Source organism: Nanorana parkeri, unplaced genomic scaffold, assembly GCF_000935625.1.
Source record: "Nanorana parkeri isolate BGI_ZX_2015 unplaced genomic scaffold, ASM93562v1 scaffold180, whole genome shotgun sequence".
Taxonomy (NCBI): domain Eukaryota; kingdom Metazoa; phylum Chordata; class Amphibia; order Anura; family Dicroglossidae; genus Nanorana; species Nanorana parkeri.
This window is the reverse complement of record NW_017306448.1, coordinates 464,540-483,997: the sequence shown is the minus strand read 5'-3', so window position 1 is coordinate 483,997 and position 19,458 is coordinate 464,540. Positions and strand designations below refer to the sequence as shown.

General features: G+C 43.1%; 1 protein-coding gene across 2 annotated transcripts in view; it reads right to left on the bottom strand.

Moving 5' to 3' along the window:
• Window positions 1-19,458, bottom strand: part of GRK4 (G protein-coupled receptor kinase 4) — a 197,322-nt gene that overhangs the window by 114,084 nt on the left and 63,780 nt on the right. Inside the window, exon 2 of one of the 2 annotated variants that reach the window (XM_018554987.1) lies at window positions 2,574-2,666. In XM_018554987.1, the coding sequence (XP_018410489.1) occupies window positions 2,574-2,666 (93 nt within the window). Of the gene's footprint in view, window positions 1-2,573; window positions 2,670-19,458 lie in introns of both variants that reach the window. The other variant, XM_018554985.1, reaches the window with a different exon arrangement.

Here is a 19,458-nt window from a genome sequence, read left to right as displayed (position 1 = left end):
ATTCTTAGTATCTCGTAGTACATCAGGTTTAAACAAAGGAGGCTGTGGCAACCGTGTAGTTATCAGAACATTAACTATGAAGAAAATTTCGTATTCTGTGGGATTTATGTTGGTGCTCAAGTTGGCAATCAACTGATAATCAAGTTATTAATTCATCTGGGTGCTCAAGTGGGCAAACCTCACTCTGTACTCATCGTGCCAATCAACTGTCCATATTAAATTATTTTTTTATTTATACACCACATACTTAGCAGTACCATACTTTGGGCTTGGGAGCTTCCAGACCAGCAACTCATCATTTTATAGAGTTCTTCCTGTACAAACATTTACAACGATTAAAGATTTTTATTATGTTTTAGAGAAAAGATATACAGAAGAGAGAAATTCAGGAAATAGCATAAACTACTGCAGCCAAAGATGAAGTCAGGAGAGAGAAACATGGAAAGGGAAGAGAAGACAAGGAGAGTGCAGTCTACTAGACATGTGCATTCCATTTTGTGCTGAATTGAAATTTGTATGAATTTTCGGAAATTGGGAAATTCAGACATTTGGATGCATACGAATTTCCGAATGAAAGATATAACGAATTCGAACATGTCCAAATTTTGCTATAACGAAATTTCGGATGCATACAAATTAGTTTTCCTGAATGTCGCAGAATAAACTTGTGATGTTAAACCTTAACATAATAAATAAAAAATTCCAAAAGATTCCGAAAAATGAAATAACAAAAAATATTAAATCATTTTTCACTGATTCACTGATGCACTTGTCTACAGTCCACCTAGGATGTAAGTTGACTGAAGAATTTTAAATGCTGAGAAGATCGTGATTAAATCCCAAAGACATTAGGTAGTAAATCCCAGGTGACCAAACCGTAAGAAATTTCCCAAAGGAATTAGCTAGGGTAGCCATTAGCTCTTGTGTTAATATGAGTGCCAGTAAGCCTCTGCTTAAGGTGGCATTAAACTCTGAAACTTTTCTTCAAAACTGAATGCAGGTCAAACAAATATATATTATTCAGCAAAGTATTTCTTTAATGTTTTGCCCAAGCACTTACAGCCATCATGTTTCAGAAAGATTGACTAACTCTCTCAGCTTCCCTGAACTTCCTGGCCAGTACAAGATCACATGCGACAGAGTAATCTCCAACAGGTGTCCATCTACTGGCTTGGAAAAGGGAGAGGTGAGGAAGGAGGAGTGGGGAGGGTAGTGGCTTTCCTTGCTGTGTGTGTATTTGTGGAGACAGCTTACTAGCACATACAAGAGTGGCTCCATAGGACCCTGCAAAGGAAAGAAGTCACCCTAAACAAGATATCAGGGCAGCGCTCAGGGTACCAGCTGATTCTGCAGGAAGCTAAAACTTTTGAACAACCATAAGCATCTATTGTAAGTGATCAGTAGCATTTGAAATAGTGTTAAAAACATTTTAACTTTAACCTCCTGAAATTAGGAGGTTAATAACCCTTGCAAGTGTTTTGTGGGTGGTTACGGTGTATAAGGGTTCTATAGAGATTGTATGCTCGAATCTAATGTCTCTGTACCTAATGACATGCCCACCAAATATGCAGCATGGATCTAGGAGAGGCACAGTACATCCTCTGAAGCAATCGGAGAAAGTGGCAGAGACATATTTTGCAACCCTACCCGGCATAAGGTTCCAATGCATTAAAATGATATAATAGTTAAGGGTTGAAGTATTGGAGGAGCTTTTTATAATGTTTAGCCAAATTTCCCTTATCTGTTTCCCATTTAGACAAGTAGGGAAATTTTCCAGAGGAGTGTGTATACAAAAGGTCTTTGTATGAAGATGGGGGCGGGTTAGTGCACATGTGCTTTGGTTCCGTATATGAGAATAAGGCAAATGCCTGATTTGGGCATAGTGGAAGTACTCTGACGGGGATTGTGTCACGGGAGCCAGGAAACCAGACCACACGGAAACGCAGGTAAAATAAAGTTGCAGCTTCCCAAGCATATATGGCCTAATCTTCTCAGACAGGGAAGAAGAAATTTAACCCACCAGCTCTAGACCAAACTGGAACACCACTTTTAACTAAACTAAACCAATACAATAAAGTATAAGGGTAAAAAGTGAACTTTTCTATTTCTGAAAACAATTATATCTGTGTCACAGTTTTCATAATACATTTTCTGCCTCTAGAAACAAGGTTTATGAAACACAAAACCCACTGAACACAAAATCAGAACAGAACAGAAACTGATAAAAAAAAAGTGCACATTCATCTTTTACATTCGATTTTCTACCTGTAATATACCTGCTGTGCATTCTTTGTTTTCTTCTATTATTTTATTACCAATGTTAGCCCTTTTATTTTCCACTTTGCTAGGTGCTTCAGACTTTCTTTTACGAATGTCCATGGATCTTCTGTACACCAAAGAGCTTCCTTGTACTTGGAAAGAAATGTCTACTATAATACCTCTAACCAATTCTCTAACCAGCCAGTCATGCACAAAGCAGCTCAAAACATACTTCAGGAGAGGAGCAGTGCATAAACAGAATTTTCTTTCAGCAGTGAGTATGGTCAGATCCATATCAAACAAAGTGTACTTACCTACTGTATGTCGGAGCTCTTCACACTGGCTAATGTGGGGCAGCTTCAACATGTCCTTCCATTTCTTGCTGCGACCATTCCTCTTGCCACCACCTCCTGTGATGTAAAAGTATACATTTTAGGTTAACAATTTCACAAATAACCCAATACTGTTATTTACACAGAATTACCTTATTCCATAATACTTTTTACAGTTGAGCATTTAGTACATCTACTGTTAACAATACGCGGGCAGATGTCCAATCCTAGGACCCAGCTATTTATTTATCTAATGATAATCTAAATTGTCATCACCCTATGGATTCAGCATATTTATTGTTACATTTATTCATTAAGAAAAATCTGTGATTTCCAGACTTTGGTCAGCCCAACTCAAGGGTCCAAGTACCACTGACACAATCAAGAGTTACCACTTGTATTACTCACTTCCACTGCTACAATACTGCTATATCTGACTCCCACTGTACAGTCCAAACAAAGAACATGTCCACAAAATCATGCCTCTATGTTCAGATTTCTCACCTACACTCCTTCCTCCCCCAAGATGGCAAGTCGCCTGAACTCCAAGAAAGTCTGATTTCTTGAAGCCACTCTCCAAAATGGTCCATAGAAGCACACAGATGAAGTCTGTAGGTTAAAAAACTATCAGACTCTCTCTAGTGCCCACCACTGGTCCAAAGGCTCTATTCAATCGAAAGCTAATACCACAGATTAAGGATATAATTTTTTTCATTTTTTTTAAAGTGCCATTTATTTTAAGATTCTTAGCCTTGTGAGAAGAGCCCAAAGTGCGTTCGTCAAAATACTCTTTACGAGTAGGGCAACTACAACAACCAGGTGCTGGGACATTCCTGATAACACAGGGAAACATTTCAACCTCACCTTCAAGTCCAGACACACCTTTTTACTGAATAACTTGGAACCTGGCTAAACCATTCAAAACTTTTGAAAAGCGTTGGACTTTAATTATATATAAAACATACTTGGACTCTTACTGATTGATTTAGTACTACAGTATATCCGCATCTGTTGTACTCTATCTGAAGTACAACCTAGGTGGCTTTTTCTGTTTGCCCATATGACTTTGTTTTTGGGGATCCAGACTTAGACTCAAGACTTCCTTCTCCTGCTGGAGTCAGCATATCCTCCCACAGGGCTATCTCGCATGTAAACTCTGAGCCCTGCAGTGTTTGAAGACAGTTGACTCCCCACCACCACCACAGGGCACAATCGACAGTTTGGGGAATTGCAGGTACACAGAGCCCTGAAACGTTGGATTCATGAAATACAGAGAAATGCTTGTTGACTCATCTGTGTTCGGAAAATTCTAATACCAATTACTACTAATAATAAAAGATATCTAGCATCTGATTGCTAATTCGGGCATTAAAAGTACATATGGTTCAAAACACAAATCTACTAGTATTGCCTGGACCTGGATAGTAGGTGCCACACCCCTAAGAAATTTAATATAAAAAAAGAGAAAGATGGGGTTTTTTTAAGCACCGAATGACAACTTCAAAAGTGTTTTGGAGTTGTCATTCGGTGCTTAAAAAACCCCATCTTTCTCTTTTTTGATATGTTTAAATGATGGGAGAGCACAGGAATGACCTCATCAGCTGCTTCTGCTGAGTAGAGACAAAGCTGGGTTCGCCCAAGTCCACTCAAAACTCTTGACAGCCACCCCCTCCTCCCGGCCCAAGTTGAGGCAGTTGTGACGTATGGCTGTGGGGCGGGCAATGAGTCTGCTGCAACCGATTGGGTTGGGAGGAGGAAGTGGCAGTCAGAGCTTTGAGTGGGCTTGGGCAAACTTGAGTGAACTAGGTCCTCACCAAGCCCAACCTCATCACTATTCCTGAGCAATGATGTACAGTGATTGCTGGATAGGTAGGCAGGAAGTGGCTGAGAGAAATTGGAAGGATTCAGCATCACTGATATATATAAAAAACAGTGGGAACCTATTTTTAAAAACACGAACAAAGCAATTGTTCTTGATGCACATTGCTTTAGCAATCTAAACGTCAGCCAGTTAGGATTTACATCTATTTGAAGGCAGCTTTGGCCATCACCTGTTTCACAGTTCCCGTGAATTGAGATGACAGACCAAAAATCTGCAAACCCTCAGCTTGTACTTCCTGGGAATGGTGTATTTGTTAACTACTGGTAGATGTTTGTGCCAACAAGATGTCCATATTAAAAGTAATTTCCTCTCTATACAAGAGTTTGGGGAGACAGGCATCCCTTTGAAGATGTGAATTCTTGGCCCGTACTGTGAGGGATTACTGCAGACAGGAGAATGATTCCACCTTGGAGAGCTTTCTGAAGCTACATTGTCTCTGTTCCTACACAAACTGTATCATTTACATTGTGAAAACCACTTCATCAATCAGTGCCAGAGAAAACAAGTGATCTGCCAAAACATCCTACATCAGCTGCTGGTCTCCCGAAACGACCCCTCGCTATTTAATGGAGATACGTAATGGAAGAATTTACATTTTGTTAATGGGCTTTTTTGTTTTTTTAAGTGTTTTTGTTTTTCTGAAAGTCCATCATCCAAAGATTGAAATACTTGTCTCCTCTTGGTACATTAATTTCAAGGTAGTTTTGGTATTAAATAGTGTGCATAGACACACACCTAAATGAAAAACCAGTCCGCATATAAAATAAGTAAAGACTCTGGATCCTGGTGCAGAAGAGAAAGGCGATACTAATGGTGAAAAATGATCTCATGGCTCATTCAAACATATACGATGTGACATTGCAGGTGTGCTGCGGCCTGTAGGACAGTCCATTCATGTGAATGGGCTGCCTACCAGAGATAAATCGCAAAAATGTAATCAAAAAAAGTGCATGCACCTTTATTTTAAAGCTGCATCACACTACGTGGTGTGATGTAACGCACATGTGATGGCAAGGTACATTTAGATGCCATTTAGAAATAATGGCACCACAGCGCACCTAACACTGCAACATGCGATCTCAGGCAATGCGATGATGTATACAAAGGCTAAAGGGACCAACCAACGCAACTTAAAGCGGACCTTTACACTCAAAATCAAATTCTACCAATGCATCCCTCTATGTGTGATGATTAATAATAACAGACAAGTCAGGTGTAAAATGCGGTTATTCTGAAATACTTAGACTTGCAGAGCATTAATTTCCTGCTTTGAAAGGACAAAATTACTTCAGTTTGGCAAAGCAATGCACACTGGGATTGACCTGTCATCAGCAAAGCATTGCTGGGAAATCTCATTTGTAATCTCGAGATCCCAGGGAAAGGCATTTTCCTCCACTGTGATGATGTGCAGGGTCACATGTCCTAGTCACATGTCCAGTCACATGTGCCAGAAATCCAGGAAGTAATAGGAGAGCTAGTAATTTGCCCTTAGTTAACATGGCCACTACCAGAAGACTGGGTAAGAAAAGAGAAATTAGGTATGCAAAGAATACAAAACCGGCAATTATCTAGAAGTATGTGTGTGTAGATTGTTATTACTAAACGTTTCTAAAGGTGTGTTTATTGTTATTTTCAAGATACGGATAAAGGTCCACTTTAAACAGACAATATATTTTGCCTATTTTCTAACAGCACCTCCTGATAGCCTGCTAGCCCCAGCAAAGTATAGAAACCCATCTGAACTCCCTTACCAACTACCTGCTCTGTTGGAGCTCCCCACTCTAATGTGGTTGGGTATGAAAAAGCCTGTTACTTCCCCATGTGGTCAAGCCTGAGTGGCCAATGGCTAGGTCCCAAAAACTGTCACATGGGGGGAGGAGGGGGAAGCAGTGATGTCATCTAACCAGGCAAACTGCAAAACCATCTAACACTGGGGTTTACTTGGAGTGGATTCACCTTTTTTCATGTTTGTTGTATTTTAGTGCTGCTGATTTCCTGCAGCCACTTCCTGTCTACATGTACTTGATCCAACTATGGCAGGGCATTTCTCAGGGTAGGTTTCCATGTGGTTTCAACAGTGCACCACGCTTTGGTATTGTGTGTTGAAAAGCCACTTCATTGGAAGCTCATGTGACTGGGTGACAATGCAGAAGAGCAATGACAGACACAAGAACAGAGTGCCGTCATCCTAAAACAGCAGGTACCTGAACAAGGCCCCTCATGGCAGGATCACCAGGTGTGACGTTATTTTAATGAAAGCAGCAGAGGCAAAAGATTAAAATTACTTTTTAAATGACTTCAAAATGTTAACGTTTTTAGGAGGATTTAGTGATTGTATTTAAAATGGGCTCCCTGGTTTGCATCCTGGTCAGGACACTGAGTTTGCATGTGCTTGTGTGGTTTTCCTCTGTCTTCCTTCTACAAAAACATGTGGTGGGTTAATTGGCTCCTGTCTAAATTGGCCCTGATATGTGTGTGTAAGGGACCTTAGATTGTATATTCATAGGGGGGGAAGAAACTGATGTGAATTTGCAGTGTGTAAAGCAATGTATAAATTGTCAGCACTATATAAATACCAACACTAAATAAATACAGTATATGTAGACCTAAGGTATCTAACAGTTAATGAGAGAGATTTCAGTGTTGGATAGAAGAGCCTTGGGCTCACTATTTGCTATGTTATCGGGAACCCACACTTGGCTGTGAAAAAGAAAAGCCAACTTTCCAGCTACAGGTCCAGAACATTGTGGTGCATCCCTTTAACTCGCATACTTGGCACATAAAAAAAAAGAAGAAAAAAAGCAGAGAGAAAGCGCTTTTGCAGATTTTACAGTTTAACTTTTGCACTGTGCCTAGAGTTGTCCTTCAACTTGGACTGCATGAAGGTTGTGCAGGTGTGAGTGACATCAGCAGTCGTCACAAAGTATTTAACACTATGGGATCTTTGCTTTTCCCCTAGTGCGGTCAAACAGAGCCAGATTGAGTCAGCTACTTCCACATGAGAAGAAGCCAAATATATGAAGGTACAAGACCTGGAATGACAGAGGCAAACAGTGATCATCCGGAGAGCCCGGCCAAAACACACATGCTGCGCCCAGACCTTCAGTTTCTTCCGACATCGCAAAGCGCCACTACACACCGACCCAGTGCTGATCATCCACAGATAGCCCACAGCAAAATACACACCGCCTGTCCTCAAATGTTTCCCCAGACACCGAAAAACACGCAAAAAACAAACAAGGAACCCCATTCAGTGTAAAACGACAAGCTAGCGAAGAGATAAAAACCACATATGGCTGGTCAGATATTCATCAGACATCACATTTTACAAAATTGTGTCTGAGATGTATTTCAAGAACTTAAAAAAAAATAGAATGTCTAAAACTGATAGATGCAATCAAAACAGGAAATCACCTGCACTCCACACAGCATATAGACCTTCACAGAGAATTGGTGCTCGAAGTGACAACACAGATGGCGCCGTGTCAGATACAGTCCATAATAGAAGTCACCAGCACTCGATGATGCGTGCAAGAAGTACAAGCACTTTTTATTAAATTGTCACATGCATCAAACAGCCAACGTTTTGGGGCCATGCAGGGTCCCTTCTTCTAGGCGACACAGTGACTGGCCACTTTATCGCCCAGAAAAAGGGACCCTGCGTGGCCAGATGTTGCATCCATCAGCATCCCCCAATGTAACAGCAGCAGTTAAAACCTTTTTTTTTAGTTTTTTTGTACACGTTAAAATGCACATTTTTGGTATGAAGGTTACTTATACCCCCAATTTATATATTTTCTGAAAGCAAAGACCTTGTAGAATACAATGGTGGCAGTTGTAATTTTTTTATGTTGCATAATATTAGTGCAACTGTTTATCAAACACACATTTTTAGTAAAAAATACACTTTTAGTGCACATAAATACAACATGTAACCCAATTATTTGGTGAAATACAAAAGAAGAGGTTGTGCCGTGTAAATAGATATCAAACATGTTGAGCTTCAAAACTGAGGAAATGATTAAACACTGCTGTACCCAAAGTTGTCTATAGAAGAAGTTTTAAAAGATTTTACAGGTCATCAGTTTAGAGTTAACCGGGAATAATGGCCCTACAATTTATGCTCTCCGTTGAGTGCACCGATACCTAACGTGTGGCCCAATCAGTGTTTTGATACATATGTGCGTCTGATGCATGTTTGCGTTAGCATGCGCACGTATGCGGGGGGCAGGGGGTTATTAGACCCCCAATGCCACCTTTGATGCCCAGTGAAGCTGATAAAGCACAGAACAAGTTAATTCAACAAATGTTCACTGGTCTCTCTCCACCGACATCCGTGATGCCGGACCCAGGCCCGCAGCATGGGCAGCGAGCAGCAGGCCCCGGGAAAGACGGTGAGGGTGTTTGGGTGCGTATGTTTACCAGCCCTTGGAAATCACTTCAAGTGTAAAGCATATGTGTATGGCATATGTCGGCAGTAGCAAACGGGTTAAACAAAAGTGTTCATCTAATCCCTAAAGTCTCATATAATCAATAAGTTAATTTACTATGAAAAATAAATTTGTCAAATTTGTAGCTTTCCTTAAAATAATACCTCCAGATCCTGCCATTAGGGTCCTTGTTGAGGCCCTTTCTGTTATAGTATAACATGATCTGTCACAGACTCCCAAACATGCTCTTGTATTGTCACCATGTCACATGGTTCCCAGGGAAGACTGCAAGTGGCCAGTAACATGATTGCTTAATGTGTATGTAAACCCTGACAATGAACTTCTCTTATTTGCTTCCTTTTGGAGTGCTAAACATACCATTGAAGGCTTTTTGTTATAAATGTTCCATTACTGCAATGACATCTATTGATTTTGCCAGAAATCTTGTGACCTGATAACTGTGATCTCTTTCTGTCTACAAGGAGGGGTTATGCAGATGAAGAGGGGTTATGGAGATGAAGAGGAGTTATGGAAATAAGGAAGGGATTATGGAGATGAAGTGGGGTTATAGAGATGTGGAAGAGTTATGGAGATGAGGTGGGGTTATGGAGATGAAAAGGGGTTTTGGAGATGAGGTGGGGTTATGGAGATGAGGTGGGGTTATGGAGATGAGGTGGGGTTATGGAGATGAGGTGGGGTTATGGAGATGAGGTGGGGTTATAGAAATGAAAAGGGGTTATGGAGATGAAAAGTGGGTTATGGAGATGACGAGGTGGGGTTATGGAAACGAGGAAGGGTTATGGAAACGAGGAAGGGTTATGGAAACGAGGAAGGGTTATGGAAATGAGGAAGGGTTATGGAGATGAGGTGGAGTTATGGAGATGAGGTGGAGTTATGGAGATGAGGTGGGGTTATGGAGATGAGGTGGGGTTATGGAGATGAGGTGGGGTTATGGAGATGAGGTGGGGTTATGGAGATGAGGTGGGGTTATGGAGATGAGGTGGGGTTATAGAAATGAAAAGGGGTTATGGAGATGAAAAGTGGGTTATGGAGATGACGAGGTGGGGTTATGGAAACGAGGAAGGGTTATGGAAACGAGGAAGGGTTATGGAAACGAGGAAGGGTTATGGAAACGAGGAAGGGTTATGGAAATGAGGAAGGGTTATGGAGATGAGGTGGAGTTATGGAGATGAGGTGGAGTTATGGAGATGAGGAGGGGGTTCTGGAGAGGAAGATGGGTTATGAAGAGGAGGAGGGGTTCTGGAGAGGAGGATGGGTTATGGAGATGAGGAGGGGCTTATGGGAGATGAGGACGACTCATGGACATGAGGAGGAGGGTTATTGAAATGAGGACTGGTTATGGACATGAGGAAGGGTAATGGAGATGAGGAGAGGTCCGTGTTCTTTGTAATGCACCAGAAATGAATTAGGAAGAGTTGACACCACGTGCTTAGGAATTCAGAGCTGTGTTGTCACGTCAAAGAGGAAGGTAGAAACGCATATTTCTGTTCTTGCAGCATGTTTAAAGGTCTAAAACATAGGGAAAGTGCATGTATTCCAGAAATGTACCAAATCTGTGTCACTACAGAATCTTGAGAAGGATCAGCATTCATGGAGCAGGCGGGTGGTCTCTTAGCAAGTTTGTCACTGGCCACATGTCCCCACTGACACTGGACACTAGACTGACATGGCCGACATTACCCGAGTGTGTCACTTCAGATTGCAGGTCAGAGGTTAGCTGAAATCTCACAATTTCTGTTATTCAACTGCCTGAGGGCACACACTGAAAACTTTGCAAATATAAAAATGTTGAAGGGGAAAATGGGAGTTTCAGTCATCAGGTTAAATAAATAAACCCTAACTGAATGGAATTTAGTGCTAAAGCACTGCAAATAATTTGTCATTTGTTTATTAAAAAATGCTTGGTTTTTACCATTGTTATTAAATCCTTTGTTTCATATCAGTGCAGCCTCTTTGCAGCCACTTCCATGTCCACATACACTCTAACAAGTAATGGCTGCATGGCATTTCTCTAGGCAGCTTTCCTCATGGTGTTATATTTATTTTTGTAAATTTATTCTGCCTTCAACATTTAAAAGTGTAATTTCATAAGATAATTTAAGAGGGTGGGTTTAGGGGTGGAGTTAAGGCCGAGGCAGGGTAGGGGTTAGGTGGGGCAACTGGTGGCGAGTAACTCTTAAGGCCTGGCTAGTAGCTCAGGACTTGAAATTTTGAGCCCTGTCCTAGACCATGCCTATGTAATGTTTGTCAGCATAGCGGTTTGTAGCCTTCAGTAAGGAGAAAAACTGGGACACAGAGATAGAGTGTTGCCACTCCATAACAGGAAATGTCTGCACAAGGACCTCTATTGCAGGATCACACATTTTTTATTTTACTGAAAGCTGCAGATTTAGAAATCTTGCTATTACTTTTGAAACTACGTTTACATGTTAAAGTTTGTACGGGATTTTAGTGGCCAGACTTCGAGCATTACAGAGTATCCATGGTCAAAAACTATAAATAAATCTATATTTCTATATAAAAATTCCATAAGTTCTATCAGACTCCTAATAACTAGGGATGTACCAAACTTTCGGCCGCTGAAACATTTCAGCTCAAAATGGTACTTTGGGCGAAATGCTGAAAGTACTTTAATGGCTGAAAATGCGGCCGAAAATTCAGTGCATCCTAATGGCTTCTCTCCCCTCTGCTGGGCGCCGGTCTGTGTCCCCTCTGATGCCCGCTGCTCTCCCCTCAACCCTTGTCGGCAGAAGCAGCGGGGATCCGAGGGGGCACAGGCTGGTGCCCAGCAGGAAGGAGAGAAGGTTTCAGGAGGCTGAGCGGGGAGGAGACAGCTCAGGATACCCGTGTCCCCTCTGATGCCCGCTGCTCTCCCCTCCCGCCCATATCGGCAGAGGCAGCGGGAATCCGAGGGGACACAGACTGGTGCCCAGCAGGAAGGAGAGAAGGTTTCAGGAGGCCGAGCGGGGAGGAGACGGCTGTCACTGAAGACCGAGCTCTCCACCCGCACTGCCGCGCTCGGCTCCCGGGACAGGCGAAAAGTCAGGATGGAGAGCGGGTAAAAGTGAACTGTCAGGAGGCTGAGCTCTTCTCCCGCACCACCCCGCATGGCCTCCTGCGACAGGCGAGTCAGGATGGACAGCGGCTTACAAGCACTCAGCAATCACCTGATCGCTGAGTGTTTGTAAATAACTCGGCGATCAGGTGCAACAATTAAGGCTAATGTACTGTTATGTCTTTTGGGCACAAGATGGCGCTCTGGTGCAGTGTTCGTCTCCATGCTTATGTATGCTTGTCTGTGATACACAGGACGTTCTATCTGTATATATGTTTTCCTCTCTCTACTATGGTGTATTCCTGTATACATACATGTAATGTAATGCTAAGCAAGTAAAACTTAATTAAGCATTCCTCAAGATCTCAGTGCTCCATCTAAACACATAACCAACAATAGTATGCTTACTGTGTCCCCAGTTATGAATGAAGAGGAAGTGCTCTACATTCTTTCCTGTTCATTCATGATTGTGGACACAGTAATACTGATACTATCTCCACAGAATATGAATGGACAGGAGCACTGAGTATAGAGGCTTCCTGTTCAATCATAACAGGGGCGGCAGAATAAGAGATTTAGGACTCTGTATCCTCAATCTCTTTTTCTATTTTAAAATGGAAATATCAGGGATCTGTTTAGACCTGAGCCCCCGACAGTACAGTAAAATAAAACACATTTTAAAAAAATGAAAAGGGTGGAAAAGAAATATTTTTATTTTCGGTTTTGGCCTGACAAATATTTTAAATTTCAGTTTCGGTCTAAAAATAGGGGCGCAAAAAAATGTTTGCCCGACTAGGGTCCAATCAATATTAAAGATGCATCTGGCTGGGACTTTACAACTCCTTTAAAGAGGAACTCAAACTGTTGGTAAAAAGATTTCGGGGTCCATACTTTGAAAGTTATTTGCTTCACAATGCTTATACATAAGAAGATGAATGAGGGGTTCTTTTCAAGTGCTTGTTCAGAATATGTAAATACTTTAGTGTGTATGATTTTGGCGCAGGTTCAATGTAAAGAGAAAGCATTGTGTGCAGAGAAGGGGTAGAGAGATTTAGGACCTTAAGAAAGTGTTTCGGGATGTATGTATTTATTGCAGCAAGGCATACATAAAAATGATCAGAAGAGATCAAGGTCAGAGATGGTCTGTGTTGTGTCTGGTAGACGTTAACCCCTCCTGCTATAGCAAGACTCATCTTCATAAAATGCAATCATTGAAGACACAAAAAAACATCTTCAGTATATATTTATACAAGATTTAATCTATATTTTCCATTTATACCCCATATGTTTGGCTTCACTTTCCAGAAGTCACCTTGCTCACGTAAGGCCTGGCCTTTTAACCGTGTTTATACTCCAGGGAGGAGTGACATCCGAAAGCCACTTAGGGACGTCACTGGCGAGCAGGCAGAAGGATGCAAAAGCGTCTCGCTCAGAGGTGAGCGCTGCCTCCCAGGCTTTTGTGGGACATCTGTGCAGAACGTCATCTGCTCTCCTCTGGCATGCTCTGTAAGCTGAGTAAGTCGTGTTTCTCTCGCAATGTAAACAGCTTGTCTAAAACCGTAAACCATATTTACATTGGCGGGGAACTGTGCGGTCACAAATACGGCAGTCCCTGGTGATTCCATAAGACAGAAATTCTAGCGCACGTGACACAGTGCCAGATGGACTATTAGATATGCGGATTTCACCCCCACTTTCTGACCAATCACATGTATATTAATGGTCAAGAAGGGCAGTCAGTTCCCTCTGTTCTTTTAAGTGACACTAAACTCAGGATTTAAATCTTAAAATTGCATTCATGCACCTTACCTATTAACAAAAATTTATCTTATTTGTGTATCACTCGGCTGTAGATCCTCAAATCATCTCTGAATTGGTGCTGACACTGTCCTTCCTTCTAGAGGGTGGCTACTTTTATTCCCCATGGTCCCTGTGTGTGTTGTAAAGTAGCCACTGCTCCAAGCTCACTCCTGTGATGGACTACAATCTCAATACAAATTAGTAAACTAAACATGAGATTGTAGTCCATCATGGGAGCGAGCTTGGAGCGATGGTTAAGGTATAGCACCAGATTCTGTTCAAGCCGAATTGTATCTTTCAGGAATGAAGCTTGTTCACTTTCAAGGTGAATGTTCACTTTGCAAAGTAAATTTTTACTTATCTTAGTGAACAACTTAAAGACAATGAGAAAGAATTAACTTTGCAAACAATACCCAATCATAGTACGGCCCCTATCAGTACTGAGCTAAAGTTTGGCAGGAAGTATGAATGGACTTCAAGTTCCTGTGAAAGGATCTGTGAATGGATGTTGCGACTATGTGGGCGGAGACGCGCACATCCATGCAGAATTAAAAAAAATTAAAAAAAGACAGCAGCCTGCGGGGAGTAGAACCCTGTGATTCAGGAAAAGGGGGGTTGGATATGTAACTATGTTTCATGTTACACCCTTGGGCCTCATTCACACCTCGCCGTACTGGAAACATGCGCCACGTTTGTGCATGTTCGAGTGTTTTTTCCTTTGTTTCACGCGTGTCCGCTGACGTCAAACGCAGGAAAGTAGTTCATGCAGCAAATTCTGCTACAGATGTAATGAGCTGTTGGTAAGGTGTATATGAGCCTGTCGCAGAAATGTGTCTGCAAGTCAAACTCACACGTGCGACACAATTTCCTCCACCATGGAGGAAGGAGGTCTACTTTACCTCCACTTTTATCAACGATATATCGGTATTTCGGTATATATCGGTCGACTTTGTCGCAGCCATAGCACCAGAAAGCTGTTGCATGTACGCACTACCTGAATTTGTTGCTCACGTCAGAAACAGCAAGAACACTGTCACACGGCTGTCATAAATTTGACGCAGGACCATTTAATACGACCATAACGCAAGAAAAAGTAGCGCACATGCTTAACTGAATGCCCCCCGCTGCTTTTATACAACCCGAGTTGATCTGTGGTAAAACTGGCAGTTACTGCCGACATAAGTAGACTTTTCCCAACAATTCAGGGAGATCATTTTGTCTCGGGCATCACGCCCCTGAGGCCAGCATTAGACAACGTTGTCACCTTGCCCCACTAACTCTCAGGCTAGGTTCACACCTAGGCGACACCTCACCACAAGGCAATCGTGCATCATTCGGCGCAGATTGCTGCGTGGTCAGGAGTCGTTAAAGTGTGAATCGATCGCGCTGTATTTTTCTAATGGCGCGCCGGGCAGATCAGACTGCTGCAGTTGAGGGGGAGTAAGACTGGAAGGACCGGTCTAAGAGCAAGCCAGCTCAGAGCATTAAGAAGTATAAGGTTTTTTTTTAAGCATCGAGACAAAAATGAGCAGTTAACCCTTGCAGTGTGGGGGTAGCCCCACTGCCAGGGTTAATAAAAGTTTTGCGTGGAGTTCTTCTTTAATTGGTTTTTGTCTAAATTGGCCCTAGTAGGTGTGTATGCATGTGAGATAGGGACATTAGAGATTGGGGACAGGGGCTGATGTGCATGTACGGTATGTGTGTAAATTGTCGGGACAATATAAACATATGCGCTAAATCCTGGAATATTCCTGCCTCCTATTGGGTACCAAGGCAATTCACATATTCCAGAACGCACTATCTGCTAAATGAGCCATGGCTTGACAGGAAGCCAGAGGATAAGTATCAGAGAAGTGGAGAGAGAACCAGAGAGCACCTGCATCCAGGTAGCGCACTTTTTTTTTAAAGACTTATGAGTAGTAATATAATCCATGGAGCGTATGTGTTAGGAGATCATAAAAAGCAGAGCAGAGCCAGTCACGCCTGCCAGCGCCGATATCTCTGCTGTGTTCCCAGGTTGTCTCCTTTTTAAGGTAGCCCGGAGTCAATTACATTATATGGAGCAGGGAACGGCATGGACACCGTGAAGTGGGAAGTCCGCACCATTACAAAGGAAGCCGCATTGAGCACAGAATAACAATGCTGTGCAAACATGCTAAGTGCACTACATACCCTGGATACTGCCGTCACCATGTCAAACATCTCCTGCTCCACCTTAACTCTATAAATGCTAGGACAGTCATAGGGACAATATGCTGCGGGGTATTATTTAACACTTGAAGGGGGGGTCATAGTATCTAAAGCTAAATAAAGGGCAGCTATATAGTCGTACAAAATCCTTTATGTTCTACTCTCGAACTTCCGCTGTAAAACATTAGCACCTACAGGAGGAGGAGCGCTGTACATGTTAGCATCAATAAGGGTTCATTCACACTATGTCCGTTGAGCTGCGTTGATCTGTGTAGATCAGTGCAGGCTTAACCTAAGGGCACATAGAAAGCAATTGTTTCCCTTGTGCCCTGTAAACACCAAAAACCTGCATTGAGGATGGTTGCGGTGCATGTTATCGCAGCATATTGCGGCGCTTAGACACAAATAAAGTTGTAATTTTTGTGACACCAATAAAGTTTAAAAAAAAAAAAAAGGTAAACAGCGGCTTGGATTGTAACAACGCAAAGCCCACCCCTACACAATGGACGCCAGCTGGCATACGTTTTAGCGTGCAGGCTGGTGTGAATGAGGCCTAACTGGGAGTGTCACCTTACAGCCACCGATGAGATTTATGCTTTTGCTCCAACTTTCATCTTCCTGAGTAAGTTTGAATATCATTTTATGCTGGGGAGCAACAATTTTTAATATAGTGATATATCAGCCCCATAAGGCCACATTTACAAAAGCAGAAACAATATTGCATTAAAGTGAACCTATGACTTCACATCAGGGTCCTATCATCATATCAAGAGCCTCAGTCCCCCCGTCACATTAAGATCCTATCATCACATGAGGAGCCTCATTCTCCCCTTCACATCAAAGCCCTACCATCACATCAAGAGCCTCAGTCCCCCCTTCACATCAGGGTCCTATCATCACATGAGGAGCCTCAGTCCCCCCCTTCACATGAAAGCCCTACCATCACATCAAGAGCCTCAGTCCCCCATTCCCATCAGGGTTCTATCATCACATTAGGAGCCACAGCCCCCCTTAACATCAAAGTCCTATCATCACATTAGGAGCCTCAGTCCCCCCTTCCCATCAAGAGCCCCAGTCCCCACTTCACATCAAAGTTCTACCATCACATCAGGAGCCTCAGGGTTCTACCATCACATTAGGAGTCGCAGCAGCATGAGCGGCCTGGACAGAGGCAAAGCTTTGTCTTTTTGTGAATTACTTTAATCCAGGGAGGGGCAAATTCAATCACCTCCATGGTGCTGGTGGCTGGCCTGCCTGCACTATGGAAAGGCAGGACACTGTGCCAATATTTTGAGGCATCCCCGAGGGAACCAAAAGGCATCCCAGGGTGCTGTGGCACCCTAGTTGAGAAAGGCTGCTCTAGTGGAGAACTGGACAGCCAGATACAATTGTTTGAGATTTCAGTTCGGTGCAGAAGGAACAAGCACACTGGATTTCTGGGGTGATGAAACCGGTATTTTCTGTGCTTCTACAAAAACGTATTTTGCATTGAAAAGAGGTAAAGAAAACAAATGCAGACAACACATCTGAAAAAAACAGTAATCTGCAACATATTCCATTTTTGTTCTTGGGTTTAGATACCCTTTAATAAAGACAGAAGATACAAAATAAACTAGCAATGCAAGGAATAAGGTGACGCACGATGCAAAGAGTAATCATTAGCAGCCCTCAACGGAGCAGGTATCCCTTTAATTCTCTTGTGGTACAATGCCGAGCAGGTGGCGGGAAGGGTTAATCTTGGCGCACGGAGCTGGAGGGTTCCCTGAGCCAGTCATTGTTCCCCGGTGTCGGCCCCTGACGTCAGACAAGTGCAGCGCTCACTGAATCCACTGTTGGTTCTTGTGGGAAAACACCTCCACAGCTGCATGGAATGGGCCAAGAAGGAACAAAACCTCCTCTCATGACTAGTGTTGTAGCAGAAAATAAATAGCGCGGGATACGGCCTGTTCAAGGCTCTCCGTGCTCACGAGGTAATTACTTTCCACTCGGTCACATGCAGGAAGGTGAGGGAGAACAGAGTGCCGTGTCAATGCCAGCCAGACATTTGGAACATTCGGGGGAGGGGGTGACAATAGATAAATTGTGATTGCCAACAACACCGAACATCAAATCGTACACATGCTCGTGGCGTAACTCGCCGCCGTGGAACAACGATGAGGCGCCCTCCCCGCTGAGCGGCTCATTTCAACGCCATTTCACCTGCACTGTTCAGGGCACGTCAGGTGACTTAAAGAAAAAAACTCAGCCGAACGACCGCTCAGGGTAATAAAATCGCACGCGCAAAAGTCGAAATGTGTGGAAGCGATATTCGAAAAAACTCTGAATACGATAAATGGGTGACGTTTAGTTTGCTAAAGCACTGTAACTCATAAAAAATTGACATTGTGATCTCCTGCGTCCTGCGGCCTTTTTGCACCTGCTTCTTGTCTATGAGCCTACAACACAACGGCCTGCGGGGCACATGTTTGTCGTGTATTGAAGCGCATTGGGTTGTGCTCCATTAGACAGCCTATTCCTAACCCTATTGTACTGAAACTGTATTGCATTGTAACTGTACTGTCTCCTCCATTTTGTAAAGCGCTGAGCAAATTGTTGGTGCTATATAAATCCTGTATAATAATAATAATAATACTTAAAATCAACGTACGGTGAAAAGTATTGCAAGCTCAATTTCTTTTGCAACGCACACCATGCGTGGGCTGCAGCGCAGGGGAGCTTTAGAGATGTGTTGGGGCGCCATTCAAAATGAATGGCGTTGCAATGTTGCGCGAGTGGTGTGTTACTGCAACGGCCTGGTGTGTATATGTACATACTCAGCGATAGTGGTAAAGCATTTGGTCCTGATAATGACAATGGCAGAACATGGCTGCATATGGAGCATCAGCACAGGCACTTCAACGAGTGGATGTGACAACACAGGAGCACAATCGGGAGACAGGGTCAGAGTGTTGTCACTTAACACTATGGGGATGATTAATAAATGATACGCTGGCCTAATGCCGTTCACACATCATTTTCACCACTAGATGGAGCTGAGGAGCATAGGAATTTCCTATGCTCTCCGCTCAATCTACAACCGTGGCATCAAGACTGGTAGATCTCAATAGAGCACAAGTGTGGTGACATCATTACACCTGTAGCCCAATTATTACTTCCTCCTCCCCATAACTGATGGCCCATTTCTCTGTACAGACTCAGGTCTAAAGGAACCAGAGCATTAAGGTGCCCATACACTGCACCATTCTCGTACGAGAATCGCGGGAAATCCCTTGATCGTACGAGAATCGTGCAGTGTATGGAAGGCGTGCAACCGTTTCTACTGTACGGTCGCACGTCTTCCGTCGAACCAGCAGGCTAGAAAACCCGCCGGGAATCGTACGATTCTCGGCGAGTTAGTGGCCTGCTGGTTCGACAACGGCCGAACGGGCCGCTGTACGCACGCGCACACAGCCCGTTTGCACTCATCGTAAGCCCGCCCCTCATTGCAGT